At 37.5% G+C, this 15,560-nt stretch overlaps 3 protein-coding genes across 3 annotated transcripts; 1 reads left to right on the top strand and 2 right to left on the bottom strand.

The window, feature by feature from the left end:
• The first annotated feature begins 5 nt into the window (after positions 1-5).
• On the top strand, positions 6-7,111 carry FIG4 (polyphosphoinositide phosphatase FIG4). The gene is made up of 19 exons (XM_089854850.1): positions 6-198; positions 815-910; positions 976-1,108; positions 1,180-1,336; positions 1,465-1,515; positions 1,599-1,773; positions 2,007-2,154; positions 2,731-2,856; positions 2,941-3,041; positions 3,103-3,265; positions 3,330-3,561; positions 3,683-3,938; positions 4,008-4,066; positions 4,136-4,302; positions 4,364-4,505; positions 4,909-5,115; positions 5,315-5,579; positions 6,548-6,720; positions 6,776-7,111. Exons 1-19 carry the CDS (start codon positions 106-108, stop codon positions 6,951-6,953), a joined length of 2,922 nt encoding a protein of 973 aa, XP_089710976.1. The 5' UTR covers positions 6-105; the 3' UTR covers positions 6,954-7,111.
• Positions 7,112-11,298: 4,187 nt separating this feature from the next.
• On the bottom strand, positions 11,299-13,020 carry LOC149618543 (uncharacterized). Its single transcript, XM_089854493.1, has one exon. The coding sequence runs from the start codon at positions 12,865-12,867 to the stop codon at positions 11,299-11,301; it is 1,569 nt and encodes a 522-aa protein (XP_089710619.1). The 5' UTR covers positions 12,868-13,020.
• A 1,479-nt stretch (positions 13,021-14,499) lies between these two features.
• Positions 14,500-15,431, bottom strand: mRpS33 (mitochondrial ribosomal protein S33). Its single transcript, XM_089853935.1, has 2 exons — positions 15,304-15,431; positions 14,500-14,999 (listed from the first exon to the last, which is right to left on the bottom strand). Exon 2 carries the CDS (start codon positions 14,968-14,970, stop codon positions 14,626-14,628), a length of 345 nt encoding a protein of 114 aa, XP_089710061.1. The 5' UTR covers positions 14,971-14,999; positions 15,304-15,431; the 3' UTR covers positions 14,500-14,625.
• Positions 15,432-15,560: the final 129 nt, after the last annotated feature.

Raw genomic sequence — 15,560 nt, 5'->3', positions numbered from 1 at the left:
TTTTTGTGTTGAAGGTGTGTAATCCCTACCAAATGAAAAATTTTTTTGCAGTTTAAGTGAAAGAAGGTTATGAATATATTACGATAATATTATTAGTAGTGCGAGATGATGTTTAACTTAGAATCAACACCTCCTGGTACCTGTGTATTACCCTTTATTAATACTATACAGAAGATAGCACTGTACGAAACAAAATCTGTAAGTATGACAATATTTTTTATGCAGATTGCGCGATAAATAAATATACCCTTTCGGTCTCGATAGCCTCAAAAATTTATAGAGGCAAATATTCGAATATATTCATGCAATGTGCGACACAAAGTTGCTGAATAACATTTAATTTTGGGGGTTATTGTTGTGGTAGAGCTGCACCAATTGAAAACTGTACCATAGGTTGTGGGCAAAGGGGTGAAAATCTCCCCTACTAAGCGTCAGACCCTCACTTAGCCAATCAAGAGCCTTCCCCCACTATAGCCTTTCACTCTGTGAAGTTGCCGCCATTTTGGTGGATAGGGGAGGAGCCATTTTAAGCCACACCTCATTGGCAGCTCCCTATAACGCAATGCACCATAGGTAGATTTCAATGCACCCTTAAGGGAGCATAACAAAAAATGTAAAATTCGGGACACTGTGACCATTGTGTCATAAGCATTTTTTTGTATAAACTACATGTATAGCACAATAGAGATCATTACACTCGTGGTGAAACAACAATATTTGCATTTCCATGTTGAAAATGCAACCATTTAACTGATAGAGTTCAAATATTTCAAAATGAAGCCATGTCTCGTTAAATTAAAATTTATTCTTGTAGACCCTGTATGTTGTGGGTTCTAACAATACCCAGACGACATTTAGAATATTAAAAATCGATCGTCAATCGAAAGAACTTATTATTAGTGATGATAAGGTAATTAACACATCATCGCGTTGCAATGAAGCATTCTTATAAATTTACTGTACCGCGTTTATAAGGTGGAATATAACCAAAAGAAAATTCGTGATCTGCTAACCGCCATAGACCTTCAAAATGTTAGTGGGCGATCAAAGCAGGGTCAAAGATACGGAACTGGTCTTAATCGAACAGTTTCTGCGTTTGGGATTGTTGGTAAAGATTTTGGAGATTTCTTACAAGTTTTCGGTTGATTATTGTTAAACGCGCGCAATTTTATCAAAAAGGTTTTGTAAAGTTCCTGGAGGGCTATTACATAATCCTTATAACCAAGAGACGCAGAGTGGCTGTAATTGGTCACCATACCATCTACAAAATTGAGGACACGAGCATGATTTACATTCCACAAAGCGGTGATAAACATTTTCACCCTGATGAGTATAGGTAAACTTTTTGCTCTGTGATGATACTTACTGAAATGGGAGGAGCTTATTGAAGTACACGCCCACATCGATAAGTGGGCGTGAAGACTGTGATCTAGCTGAATATGATATGCATTAATAATTTTTTAGATACGTGAAAATTTTCCAGAATGTCGATTTGTCCAGCAATTTTTACTATAGGTGAAAATTCGAAGTGCAATTAAACTTAAATTTAATTTGTAAATTAATGTAACTGTGAAATTTCAAATTTATGCAATTAACAGTTATAGTTACGATCTGACTCACACTCTTCAGTACAATTTGGCTTTATTAAATAACCGATTGACTGATACCAGTCATGATGTTGAGCAGGAAAGATCCGCGCCTTATTGGAACCCTCAGACAAATACTGAAGAGGGTTCCGTTGAAATTGCTGATAACTTTTTAGCTAGTCTTCAAGTAGGCATTTGTCAAAATCACGTGGTTCCCCTGCAAGGTCCACTTTCCTTAGGAACTCCAGTTTTGCCTTGGCGAAGGCTAGTAGGCGGGATTTATACGTATAAATCCCGCCCACAAATGACTCGTGCCTTTGTCAAACCAAAACTGGAGTTCCTAAGAAAAGTCAACTTGTAGGTGAACCACGTGACCCGCGCTTTGCTTTAAGCGTATTGACAAGTGTTGTTCATCAACAGCCAAAAGGTGAAGATTACGTCAGAGTGCACTCCAGACTGCAGGAATCTCCTAGTATAGATGATACGTATTCATCAGATGGCACTGGCCCAGAAGTATGGTCAGAATTGCAATCAAATAACCATCATCATTATGGAAATCAATCCGAAGGTTTGTTTAATAACACCCATGCAAATTTGCTTATCTGTGGCTCTTGGGTGGGACCAAGTATATAATACTTATCTTTGAGTGAAATGTACAGCCCAAAAAAGCGGCTGGGGTAATTGTAACATGATTCTTCCTAACCAACATCAGAATTAACATTTATTATAGCAAGGTTACTAGACCGAATCACAAACGCCATGTAAATATAGTTCCCTCATCATTACTTTATTAGCGCTGCTTAACTATTTGCCAAGGCGCATGCGTTTGTGGATTTTTGATACAGAGTGTCATCCTTCTTTTAGTGTAAAGCATACTATACACTTATTCAGGCCATAGGTTTATCGTCTTATTATGACCGTCGGAACCATAAACATGTACACGCGCGACGTACTACCTTATAATCAGCGACTGTTGATAGTTTTATTAACGTTAAGAATTCTTCTGTGTACTCGTATATATATACGGCCGTAGGCACTATACGCTCATAGACATGGGACTAAATTTCGTATTAATACGCACAAAATATGCGCAACACTTTCTACGTCCCATTATTTTAGTGTTGAAGACATTAACTCGTTTTAGGTTATTGTTACGGAATTCGTACATTCCCACAATGGAAATTTGTATGGAATTCATATTTGATTAAAGACGTGGATTTGCACGCAGATTGGCTGCTATTTATGACCCATGGATTTGTGGGTCAATCTAGTATCCTTTTAAGTTAGTCGTCACACTTCTTGAGTGACGTCACCACTAGAGATATTTATATACTTCCTTAATAAAGAATTTTAGACGTAAGTGTCTATGGTAAGCCCATTTTTATGACCTTAATTGCCAGACGGTCCAATCGTTTTGCTGGAACCAGATTTCTTAAAAGAGGAGCTAACTGCGAAGTATAAAGCCAAATTCTTTTAAATTTTACCGGTATAAACGTATCTGGTGCATTTTATGAAGGGTGATGTTGCCAATGAAGTTGAAACCGAACAAATTGTTCACGATTCTTCTGTCTCATCACTTATTAACGGACACTACACGGCGTTTGTTCAAATGAGGGGTTCAATTCCGTCTCATTGGTCTCAAGATATCTCTAAAATGGTGCCGAAACCCGCCATTGGATGTAAAAAATCAAAAGAAAATAGTTCTTAATTTGTTTTTTTCAACAATTTTAATTGTTCTTGAAGTGGACCTGGCTGATCCCTATTGTTACACAAGTGGTCGCCATTTTAACCAGTTATTGAAAAGATACGGGTCTCCGATACTTGTATTGAATTTGGTTAAAAAACGAGAGCAAAAGAGACACGAAAGCATGCTTAGTGACGAGTTTATTAATGCCATCACTTACTTGAACCAGTTTGTTGGACCTGAACATCAGATGGAGCATATTGGACTTGATATGGCCAGGATTAACAAACTGTAAGTTACAGAATTAGGAGGTGTAAATAAGATGGCGACTCGAAGGATTATCATGGCGGAAATACCTGGTACCATGACATGACGTAACTTAACTATTTTTTACCATCTTGAATAATATTAGTAAAGAATCAAACGTTATGGGTCGCCTCTCGGACATTTCATACTACGTCCTGCGTCGACTGGGGATATTTCAAAGTTGGCCGCCTTTTTACTGTCACAAGTTACTTCCCCATCCTCTGTACACTAAACTAGGCGGCTTTAAAACTCTTAACGGCAGCATATTGCAAACTGGGGTTGTTAGAGTCAATTGCGTTGATTGCTTAGACAGAACAAATACGGCTCAATTTGCATTAGGCAAATGCGCTTTAGCGTTTCAGGTAGACATATTGACGCTAATTTAAATGAAAAACTATGATAATTAAGTTTTGAATTTAATTATTTTGAAGATGTACGCGCTTGGAGTTCTAGATAAACCATCCTTGGAGTTTGATACAGATAGTGTCAGGTTTGATACATTTCGAATAAAACTAGATTTTCGTTGAAGGATAACTTAATTAATAAGTTGATTAATTAGAATGCTTGAAGAACTTTACGAAGATCACGGAGACACATTAGCTCTTCAATATGGCGGTTCTCAGTTAGTTCATAGGATTAAAACGTACAGAAAAATCTCACCATTATCTTCCCATTCACGGGATATTATGCAAACGCTGTCTAGATATTATAGCAATACCTTTTCTGGTAAATTATGTCCAGAAGATTATTAAATGACGTTTTATCTATTGAAATGATGCTATTTTAGACGCTGATAAACAAAACGCCATAAATCTGTTTTTGGGTGTATACAAACCATCGTACGGTAGTATTCCACTATGGGAGCTTTCAACGGATTATTATTTACATAATCCCGCAGCTGTTGGTCAGGCAATTCAAAGAAAAAATCTGTAAGACTTTATTTGGCGTTTCCCAAAGCACTCCGAAAGTGGCTTTACATGGCAATTTTACCTTGGCAAAGGCAGGCAGGATCCAATCGCGGAGCTAAGCCTTTGCTAAGCTTAGCGGGCCCAGGGCCGGATTAAGCAATTTTGCACCCGGGGGCCGAGATAGTGTGCGCCCCCTTAAGTGGGAAAAAAAGTAACAGCAAATGTCCCTAAGGGGGAATAGTTCTAATCAATGCGGCCCCAACAAGCCTTGCGCCCGGGGACCAGTGCCCCCTCGGCCCCCCTTTAATCCGGCACTGAGCGGGCCCTCGACTTACTGCCAAGACTTGCTTTCAAGCTTTTGGGAGTGCCTTCAGAGGCCTCTAATAAAGTGAATCGAGGCCAATGTTGATCTTTTCCCATATAGCTACACACAGTGGTGGGATTCGGACGTAGCAGCTTCACTACCATTGGCTTACGACGAAGTTCAAAAAGGTCTCAATGGATCGATCTTGCAAATAGCCAAGAATTATATGATTGACGAGCGTATAGATGGCTATTTCGAACACTATCGACCATATGAAATGACGGTCCTATCCGAATTATTCCTTTTTAATATGAGTCATTCCATTAGGTTTGTACAGGAACAAGACAAAGGAGGGATGCATGTACGCATGTCTTTAACGGGCCACGCAACTGACTTAAGGAGCCATATTCGAAAATGCATGATGTCCTGACCCCGCATGCGCTATTTTTTGCACGAATTAGAGAAAAATTATTGCGTGGCCCATTATACCTTGTCTAATGTAGCTCCGACTACTTTTAACTTTCAGAGATTTTATGCCCCATTTCGCTACCGCTTACAGTCCATTTTCAGTCCGGGTACGACCCGGAAAACGTAAGGAGTCAATGGGAACTGATAAACCTCCTCCACCAAATCCTTCCGTCTCTGGGATGTCATCAACGACGTCAACTTCTAGCAGTACAAGTGACACGGATAGCGATGAATTTAGCGATGACGATCCCAAATTTCTAGTCGATAGTGATGACTCTTCTACATCCTCCGAAAAGTCCTCTTCAAAGGAAGTAACGTTTGAAGTAAGTTTTGGACCCTGGCTTTTGTGGTACACGTATAAGAGTTCTCTCAGCTAGTCTCGTGATTCTGAAGCAGTCTGGGAAATAAGGATATTTTTTGAACCAGTCCATGGGTCCAGTGACCCCCTTAGTGTCCGAAATGACAAACTGGTCTCCGGACTGGTCCCCGCCTTTGTTCTCCTATAGATTTGCAATTAAGAAACTGGTCCCGAGGACCAGTGACCCCCAATTCTTGAATTTTTAAATTGGTCCCGAGGACCAGTGACCCCCAATTCATGAATTTAAAAACTAGTCCCGAGGACCAGTGACCCCCAATTCTTGAATTTAAAAATTAGTCCCGAGGACCAGTGACACCGAATTCTTGAATTTAAAACTAGTCCCGAGGACCAGTGATACCCAATTCTTGAATTTAAAAACTAGTCCCGAGGACCAGTGATACCCAATTCTTGAATTTAAAAACTAGTCCCGAGGACCAGTGATACCCAATTCATGAATTTAAAAACTAGTCCCGAGGACCAGTGATACCCAATTCTTGAATTTAAAAATTAGTCCCGAGGACCAGTGATACCCAATTCTTGAATTTAAAAACTAGTCCCGAGGACCAGTGATACCCAATTCTTGAATTTAAAAACTAGTCCCGAGGACCAGTGACACCCAATTCTTGAATTTAAAAACTAGTCCCAAGGACCAGTGACCCCCAATTCTTGAATTTAAAAACTAGTCCCGAGGACCAGTGACCCCCAATTCTTGAATTTAAAAACTAGTCCAAGCAATAAATAAACTGGTTTTGGACCAGAGGAAGTGTACTATTTCCCAGACTGCTCTGAAGTCCGGATGATGAGTGAGGTGGTGCCTTAGTTACAGTCTCCTCATTCGTCCTCCCAGATCTAATCACGTGACGTTTGAGAACAATTCCTCAACTAATAAACACTTTCATAATTCCACATTTGCAAAATTACTCTTTGTTATAGTCAATATTCCCAACAATGAAACAAGTCTACGGAAAAGAGTTAAAACAACCAGACGAGCATGATTTAAAAATGTACAAAAGATTTGTTGGTATTGGTAAAGTGTCTTGTACAACGCCATTGGAAGAAGAATCTTGCGGTGAAAAAGTCAAGACTCCAACTAGACCATTTCTATTGTAAAGATACTGTTTTATTTTTCAAATACTTTTATTTAACGTTTTTTTATTGCAGAATACAAAACAGCGCCTTCCCACTGGACTCGGCTCGTCATATGGCACCGCCAAATGTTTTGAGAACGGATAAGGATATTTATAGGGCGTATATTCAGCGGGGACAAGTTGGGGCTAGCCCTCCTTCAATTCAGTCCTTGCATCTGTACCAAAGATATATTTCAAGTAAAATTAAGTAAGAATCTAAGGGGGGGGCGGTAATTAAACAGACTGCGTGTATCTTTAAATTAATCTGAATTAAAATTTATTTATGATTTTGTGAAATTATTTATATTTAATATTTATGTTATATATAAAACAATAAAACTTTATAAATAAAAGAATTTTTTTAATTTCATTTGTTGAAAGTTGTGGATTTTGCCGCTGCGAGAACTAGAAAGCAGATTGGTTAGCATATATAGCTTTCAGATTATCATATTTAATCATGAAACACAAGTTACAAATAAGCTGTTGATCATCATATTCTATTATGAAAAACTGTGTTATTGAAGATCCATATGATTTGGTAAAACTGAACAATTTTTAAGTAGGCTGTGAAAATGCCATTACGTATTTTTCCGTTTGAAGTTTAGCTTTAGTATAAATATAGTTTTAACAACGTCGTCTGCCAATTTAACAGTATAGAACTTCAGACTCGTGTCGAGTGAGATAAATGATTTGAAGAAATCGTGTCGTGTTTATGGTACTAATTTCATTGGTTTAATTATAAATTATTAAGAAATACTCGAAGAGAACTTTAACCAGACATGTTTAAAACTAAGTAGGCTGTGAAAATACCCATACATATTTTTTCGTCTGGGGTTTAGCTTTAGTATGATACATAGTTTTGACAACGTCCGAACGTCGTCTGCTAATAATACAGTTTAGATAGAATCTTATATTCTTGTCAAGTGTGATACATGCAAGGATGATGGTCACCACGTCATGTTTGTGATATAAATATGATTAGTTTGATTACAAATTATTAAGAAACATTTGAAAAGAACCTTAAAAAGACATGTAAGTTTTATTAAATAATTTCACTTTATTTCTTATTTTGTTTTGAATACAAAAAATCATTTATTTTTTAGACAATTATGATATATATTATTACATAATAATACGTTACAGTATATAGTTATATGTTGCTAAGACAATTTCAAGCATAAGATAACTCAGTTGTCCCTGCGTAATTACCAAAATTATAGTTCAATATCTGCACTGGAGAAAATACTATATTTTTGGTGTCGTTTCTGAGTTTAATTATAATATTAGTCAACCTCTCAATCTCGAAGTCCTTAGCTCGATTGGCGGTAAATAGAACCAACGTTAACGTAGCAAGGTCGGTATTAGACCGAGTTAACTCTTGAACCCGCGCTTCCAACCCTTTTCTAATGACCTTTAAACTTTCAACCTCTTTGTCGCGTTCCTTAGTCACTTCTCGTAGTTGCCGAACGATTTCCAGAAGCTGAATATCATTTTCTTGTTCGGCTTTCTTTTTATCTTCCTTCATGGACGTAATCTTTCTCTTGACCATAATCTTCAAAACTAACCCCTTGTTTTCCCCACGAAGGTTTGCAATTTCTTCATCCTTCTGGGTTATGAATTCTTCAATCGATATATGAACGTTGTTCAGCTTGTCGACTAACTTAGCGACTTGCTTGTTTAGCAGCGAAAGCCTTTTACGCATCGTTTCAATCTTGTCTTGGTTATCGCCCTCAATTGTTAGTCTCAATACTTCGTTGACAGTCTCCATTGTTCGCTCGCAAAAAATTGACGGTTGGGACAGTTGGAAATCCAGCCCGTCATACATTATGTCCGTGGGTGTACGGCCATTTTTGTTAGTCGATGCTTCAATTCCCGCGCCTCTATTTAAAAGCATTATAACGATATCGAGTGTCCGTTATACGTTGCCGCGTGAAGGGGTGTGCTTCCGTCAATCCGCGCGACGTTTACATTAGCACCATAGTCTAACAACACGTTCACTATGTCCTTGTACCCATTAAAGGAAGCCCAATACAGTGGAGTAGCTCCGTTCTCCATTGCGGCATTAGGATTGGCTCTTCTTTTCAGGAGGGCTACTACAACTTCAAAATGGCCGTTTAAAGCCGCCGTCAGTAAAGGTGTACGACCATCTTGTGTCGCTTCATTTACCCTCGCACCGCGCGATAACAGGGTCTGCAGTACATGTTTGTGTCCATTAAGGCAAGCTACGTACAAAGGTGTAGCGCCTGAATTATTCGGTGTGTTTACATTGGCACCGTAGGAAGAAAGTATTCTAATTGCATTTCTATGGCCATTTTGCGCAGCCACGAATACAGGTGTAGCTCCATTGTTATTAGGCTGGAATTGAATAGTTTCTACATCCAGGCCATAGTACAGTAATGCCTGCAAGACTTCTATGTCTCCGATGTAAGCTGCCTGCCATATCGGTGTCGTACCGTCATTTCTGGCCTCATTAATTCGGGCTCCCATCCTTATCAGTACTCCGACCACACCTGCGTTACCACATTGGGCTGCAACAAACAATGGAGTCTGACCATACCCATCTTTTGTGTTCAAATTCGCCGCAATTTCTTTATTGGCAAGCCAATAAGAGACAGTTTCTGCGTCACCATTTTCAGCCAGTTTGTGCAAAATCGTCCAATGTTCAGCCATATCTGTTGAATTTTATCACAGCTTCAGCAAACTTCTTCGAAGTCAAATGATTCCAAATGATGTACAATTAAATCAAGGTTAACGAGTGAAGACATTTACTAGCCTACAGTTTGTTGTTCAGTTCCCTAATGATATATCTAACTACGTTGAAAGTACTCTAGTTAGATTGTGTCTTTTCCTGGAAAAATGGTTTGGTTTTTTTTGTTAGATACTCAAATAATCAGCTTCTTTCAATAAGCAAAGGTTTTTCCAGATAATTAAAAAGTGGTGTTTTTTATTCCCGTATCTCAGCGGATTTAGTACACTGTTATACGGTTTTAATTCTATCAGTAAATGATTTATCTAATTTGATAAACCAAAAGTAACTGTACTCGACCTATAATTTAACAATATAGTTTTCGCTAGAGGGCTAGAGAAAAATCCTCCCCTATCTCTGCTTTTAACTGCCTCTTTTTTCCATAAAATTCCTGGCAACACTAGCTGTGGGAACACGAAAAATTGCCTTCAGTGAAAAATATCTATTTCTTAAAGGAAAAGTTCAGGTAACATGAAATTATAACGGGTTTGGTTGAATTCTCACAGTCTGAGAGAGGTAAGACTAAGGTAGGAAGTAAGAGGTTCAAGCTAGTAGACGCCACTAAACCTATGACGCACGTTAAAAATATTCTGTTAATCATCATATTCTATTGTGAAACACTGTGCTATTTGAACGTCAATATGATTTGGTAAAACTGAACAATTTTTATACTAAGTAGGCTTTGAAAATACCCATACATATTTTTCCGTCTGGGGTTTAGCTTTAGTAACTATGATTCATAGTTTTGACAACGTCGTCTGCTAATAATACAGTTAAATAAATCTTTATAGTCTTGTTGAGTGTGATACATGCAAGGATGATGGTCACCAGGCTGGGAAATAGCACACTTCCTCTGGTCCAAAACCAGTTTATTAATTGCTTGGACTAGTTTTTTAATTCAAGAAGTGGGGGTTACTGGTCCTCGGGACCAGTTTATTAATTGCAAATCTATTGGAGAGCAAAGGCTGGGACCAGTCCGGAGACCAGTAAATAATTTCAGACACTAGGGGGTCACTGGTCCAAAGGACTAGTTTAAAAAATATCCTTATTTCCCAGCCTGATGGTCACCACGTATGTTTATGATATTAATTTTATTAGTTTATTTAAAAATTATTAAGAAATATTTGAAGAGAACCATAAAAAGACATGTAAGTTTTATTTTAGCATGTTTCCTATCTAATTATTGTACTGTTGATATAATCAAAGATGATTTGTATATTCTGTTTGCCTATACGTAAATAATTTTACTTTATTTCATATTTTGTTTTGAATACAAAAAAATCATAAATTGTTTAGAAAGTTATAATATATATTATCATATTATTATATAATATATATTATCATATTACTATATAATATATATTATCATATTACTATATAATATATGTTATCATATTACTATATAATATATATTATCATATTACTATATAATATATATTATCATATTACTATATAATATATATAATCACATTACTATATAATATATATAATCACATTACTATATAATATATATAATCACATTACTATATAATATATATAATCACATTACTATATAATATATATAATCACATTACTATATAATATATATAATCACATTACTATATAATATATATAATCACATTACTATATAATATATATAATCACATTACTATATAATATATTATCATATTATATTATTATATATTATATTATTATATATTATACTACAGTATATTATTATAATAGTTGTTGCATTCAATAATTGTTCGAAATTTCGTTTTTAATGATACCTAAAATATTAAGAAAAAGCACGGAACACCCCTAAGATCAATTTAAGCATAAATTAACTCAGTTGGCCCTGCGTAATTACCAAAATTATTGTTCAATATGTTCACTGGAGAAAATACTATATTTTTAGTGTCTCCTCTCAGTTTAATTATAATATTAGTCAACCTCTCAATCTCGAAGTCTTTAGCTCGATTGGCGGTAGCTAGAACCAACGTTAACGTAGCAAGGTCGGTATTAGACCGAGTTAACTCCTGAACCCGCGCTTCCAACCCTTTTATAATGACTTTTAAACTTTCTACCTCTTTGTCGCGTTCCTTAGTCACTTCTCGTAGTTGCCGAACGATCTCCAGAAGCTGAATATTCTTTTCTTCTTCGGCTTTCTTTTTTTCTTCCTTTATGGACATAAGCCTTCTCATAACGATAAGCTTTGAAAGTAGCCCCTTGTTTTCCCCACGAAGTTCTGCAATTTCGTCATCCTTCTGGGTTACGAATTCTTCATTGGTTATATGAACGTTGTTCAGCTCGTCGACTAACTTGGCGACTTGCTCGTTTAGCAGCGAAAGTCTTTCACGCATCGTTTCAATCTCGTCTTGGTTATCGCCCTCAATTGTTAGTCTCAATACTTCGTTGACAGCCTCCATTGTTCGCTCGCAATCTTCTGATGGTTGGGACAGGTCGAAATCCGGCCCGTTATCCATTATGTCCGTGGGAGTACGGCCATTTTTGTTAGTCGAGTAACAATCTGCACCTGTTAAAATCAAGATGTCGATGATATCCTTGCGTTTCAGTGTCGTTGCATCGTGTAATGGCGTGTCACCATCTTTGTCCGCGCCTCTACTTAAAAGCGTTGTAACGATATCCGAGTGTCCGTTATAAGTTGCCGCGTGAAGGGGTGAACGTCCGTCAATCCGCGCGACGTTTACATTAGCACCATAGTCTAACAACGCGTTCACAATGTCCTTGTGTCCATCAAAGGAAGCCCAGTACAGTGGAGTGGCTCCGTTTTCCATTGCAGCATTGGGATCGGCTCTACTTTTCAGGAGGGCTACTACAAATTCAAAATGGCCATTTAATGCCGCCATCAGTAAAGGTGTACGACCATCATGTGTCGCTTGATTTACACTCGCACCTTGCGATAACAGGGTCTGCAGTACATGTTCGTGTCCATTAAGGCAAGCCACGTACAAAGGTGTAGCGCCTGCATTATTCGGTGTGTTTACATTGGCACCGTGGGAATAAAGTATTTCAATCGCTTTTTCATGGCCATTTTGTGCGGCCACGAATACTGGTGTAGCGCCGTTGTTATTAGGCTGGAAATGATTAGTTTCTTCATCCAGTAATGCCTGCAAGACTTCTATGTCTCCGTTGTAAGCAGCCTGCCATATCGGTGTCGCACCGTCCTCTCTGGCCTCATTAACTCGAGCCCCCCTACTTATTAGTACTTTGATCACGCCTGCGTTACCACATTGGGCTGCAACAAACAATGGAGTCCGGCCATACCGATCCTTTGTGTTCAAATTCGCCGCAATTTCCTCGTCGTCAAGCAAATTAGCGACCGTTTCTGCGTCCTCATTTTCAGCCAGTTTGTGCAAAGTCGTCCAATGTTCAGCCATATCTGTTGATTTTTATCACAGCTTCAGCAAACTTCTTCGAATTCGGTGAAATGGTTACAAATTATGTACAATAAAATCAATGTTAACGAATGAAGACATTTAGTGGCCTGCAGTTTGTTGTTCAGTTCCCAAATGATGGAACGTTGAAAATACTCTACATACTCTGGTGAAATCATTCGCTTTCAGATATGCAAATTATCAGCTACTTCCGATGAGCAAAGGTATTTCCAGATAATTAAAAAATGTTGTTTTTTTATTCCCGTATCTCAGCGGATTTACGTTTTTAATAGGTGCAGGAAATGATTTATCTACTTTGATAAGTAAACCGAAAGTAACTGTACTCACATGATCGACCTAGGCCCATAATGTAACAATATAGTTTTTGCTAAAAGGGGCTAGAGAAAAATCCCCCCCCTATCTCAGCTTTTAATGTCAGTGCAATTTTACGATGTTATAGCGATTTCCACTGACTGCTCCAAAGAGTGCTCTCAGGGTTAGGATGACGTAACTGCCCTCAGCGAGTTTTGGAGAGAATAGTTTCGTCAGTGGAACACGATCGAGAGGTTCGAGTGCGCTCTGAAAAATCAAAATTGGCGCCTGAGACGAAATTGTAATAAAGTGTGTATATCTTGACGCAAATGGTCTGAAACCAATTAATAGAATTAACATTTCAATTAATTTACAAAAAATCTATTTTGAGTAATGATCGACAACGTCTCTGAAATAATTATTGTTTTAGGACGAGGCGTAATATCTTTAAAGTAATCATAAAACCTCGTATTCTTCATCTTCAGAACTTTCAGAAGATGATTCCAGAAATAAGCATAAGCGAGAGCCTGTCTTCTATGAGATACCACGTGGTCCGCCATTTTGATTTTTTTACGTCATACTCGAGCACCGTCGCTCCGTCGAATTTTTCAGAGCACGAAAGAGCAATTCTCGGGCAGTTTTTGGGGTCAGTGGAAAACGCGATTCTGGGCGCGTGTTGCACTCATGTTCCCAGTGGCGGACGAAAACGCGCCGAGAGTGCACTTAGAGTGCTCTAGTGCAGTCAGTGGAAATCGCTAGTTTAGTACTGCCTGCCTATTGGGTTTACAAAATTCCTGGCAACATTGGGGAAATTCCCTTCAGTGAAAAGTATGTACCTATTTCTTAAAGGAAAAGCCCAAGTAACATAACATTATACCTTAAAAGAACGACCTATTTCTAAATATAAAAGAAATTAAATATTAAAAAAAAAAATAATCTCTTAATGCAAAATAATTTGCCTTTAATTACTCTTAAAAACGATGTCTACTGCGCCGCCATTGTTTTAGTGGCGTCTGCTACCCAGAACCTACCTTACCCTTGAGAATTCAACCAATCCTGTAGGAGTAATAGTTTCGGGCTAGCAGACGCCACTAAACCAATGGCCGTACAATAGTCCTTGATTTTTTTAACGACTAATTAAATGCTAATTATTTTGTAATAATAAGGGATCATTTAGTTTTTCATATTTAGAAGAAGGCCGTTCTTTGAAGGTATAATGTTATGTTACCTAAACTTTCCCTTTAAGGAACAGCTTATTACACATGACAATGAGATGCAAGGTTGAGTGTAAGATAAAGGTATAGATGATAAATATTGACACCATTTGAAGATAATAATATTTTTTTATTTCTATGCGTAATACAATTTTTTATTTTGAAATCGTGTGTGTAAGGATCGTTTCCGTGATTAATCTTGACTTCCAAGTTCTGATTAGATTAAACTTTGTACCTATGAATCTGTCTTTTTCAACAACTGGGCTTTTTTACCCTCACCCTTTTTGGGTGGGGCCTTCCCTCGGAGTGCTCTTAACCTAAACATTTCATCGCGAAAATCTTCATGTTCATCTCTGAAAAGGCCATGTTCGCGTAATCTTTTCATTAAAACTGAAATTTGAGGATGAGGCGGGTACCAGTTTATGATTTCAGTTCTTAAGTCCATTGGTTTTTCACTAAACATTTTCACAACTTTCATGGATCTTTTCTTCGTTGGTCGCGAAACCTCTACAAATATTTGGGCACTAAGCCTTGCCATACGCTTAGCGTAGTTTGACATTGATGGCACAACATTCGCCATTTTGTTAAATTACGTAACCCAAGTTGTTCCTAAACAAAGAAAGTTTTTTATACTTTTATTAAAAATTTATGTGTTTTTCAATGGCAAATAACATAAATCTGAAGATATTTAACTAGTAGCTTCGAACATTAGCACGAATATTACTACACATTATTCACGATGCCGCTTGCAAGGCATAATGAATTTAAGATAGCAAGAAAGTTGTAGCATGCATAGGGAGATGAGTCAGTTTGAAGGTGCTCTCTGAATTTTTGTATCGAGATTGTGTTTGTGAAGAAGAATTGTTCACAAATTATTAATTTAAAATATTATTTTTGAATTTTTTTTACTTACAATCGTGCTACCGAGTCGTAAGTTAAGTTTTCAAAAAGATTTTTCGGTATCGACCTCCCTTTGTTTCGAGATCGAGACAAATGAAGAACAAGCAGACAACAACAGAATTTACAGGAACGGACTGAAAATAAGCAGCCATTATCTACTTGAAAAACCATGGACTAATATGATTAGATACTAAGTTTAAATCTTAGGCCGCGTAGTCTGCTTGTTCGTCTTGTCATGTACGTTTTTGAGTGTCCTCTATGTAAATTTTT

The sequence above is a fragment of the Phalangium opilio genome, unplaced genomic scaffold (assembly GCF_054372755.1).
Source record: "Phalangium opilio isolate 3A_F unplaced genomic scaffold, DU_Popi_V2 ptg000209l_1, whole genome shotgun sequence".
Lineage (NCBI taxonomy): Eukaryota > Metazoa > Arthropoda > Arachnida > Opiliones > Phalangiidae > Phalangium > Phalangium opilio.
This window is presented reverse-complemented; position numbering and strand designations above follow the sequence as displayed.

Coding starts and splice junctions, on each gene's coding strand:
- mRpS33 (XM_089853935.1), bottom strand. CDS start 14,970: ATGGCGAATGTTGTGCCATCAATGTCAAACTACGCTAAGCGTATGGCA.
- FIG4 (XM_089854850.1), top strand. CDS start 106: ATGATGTTTAACTTAGAATCAACACCTCCTGGTACCTGTGTATTACCC. Junction 199..814: donor CACTGTACGAAACAAAATCT/GTAAGTATGACA, acceptor TTATTCTTGTAG/ACCCTGTATGTTGTGGGTTC. Junction 3,042..3,102: donor AAAGAGGAGCTAACTGCGAA/GTATAAAGCCAA, acceptor CATTTTATGAAG/GGTGATGTTGCCAATGAAGT.
- LOC149618543 (XM_089854493.1), bottom strand. CDS start 12,867: ATGGCTGAACATTGGACGACTTTGCACAAACTGGCTGAAAATGAGGAC.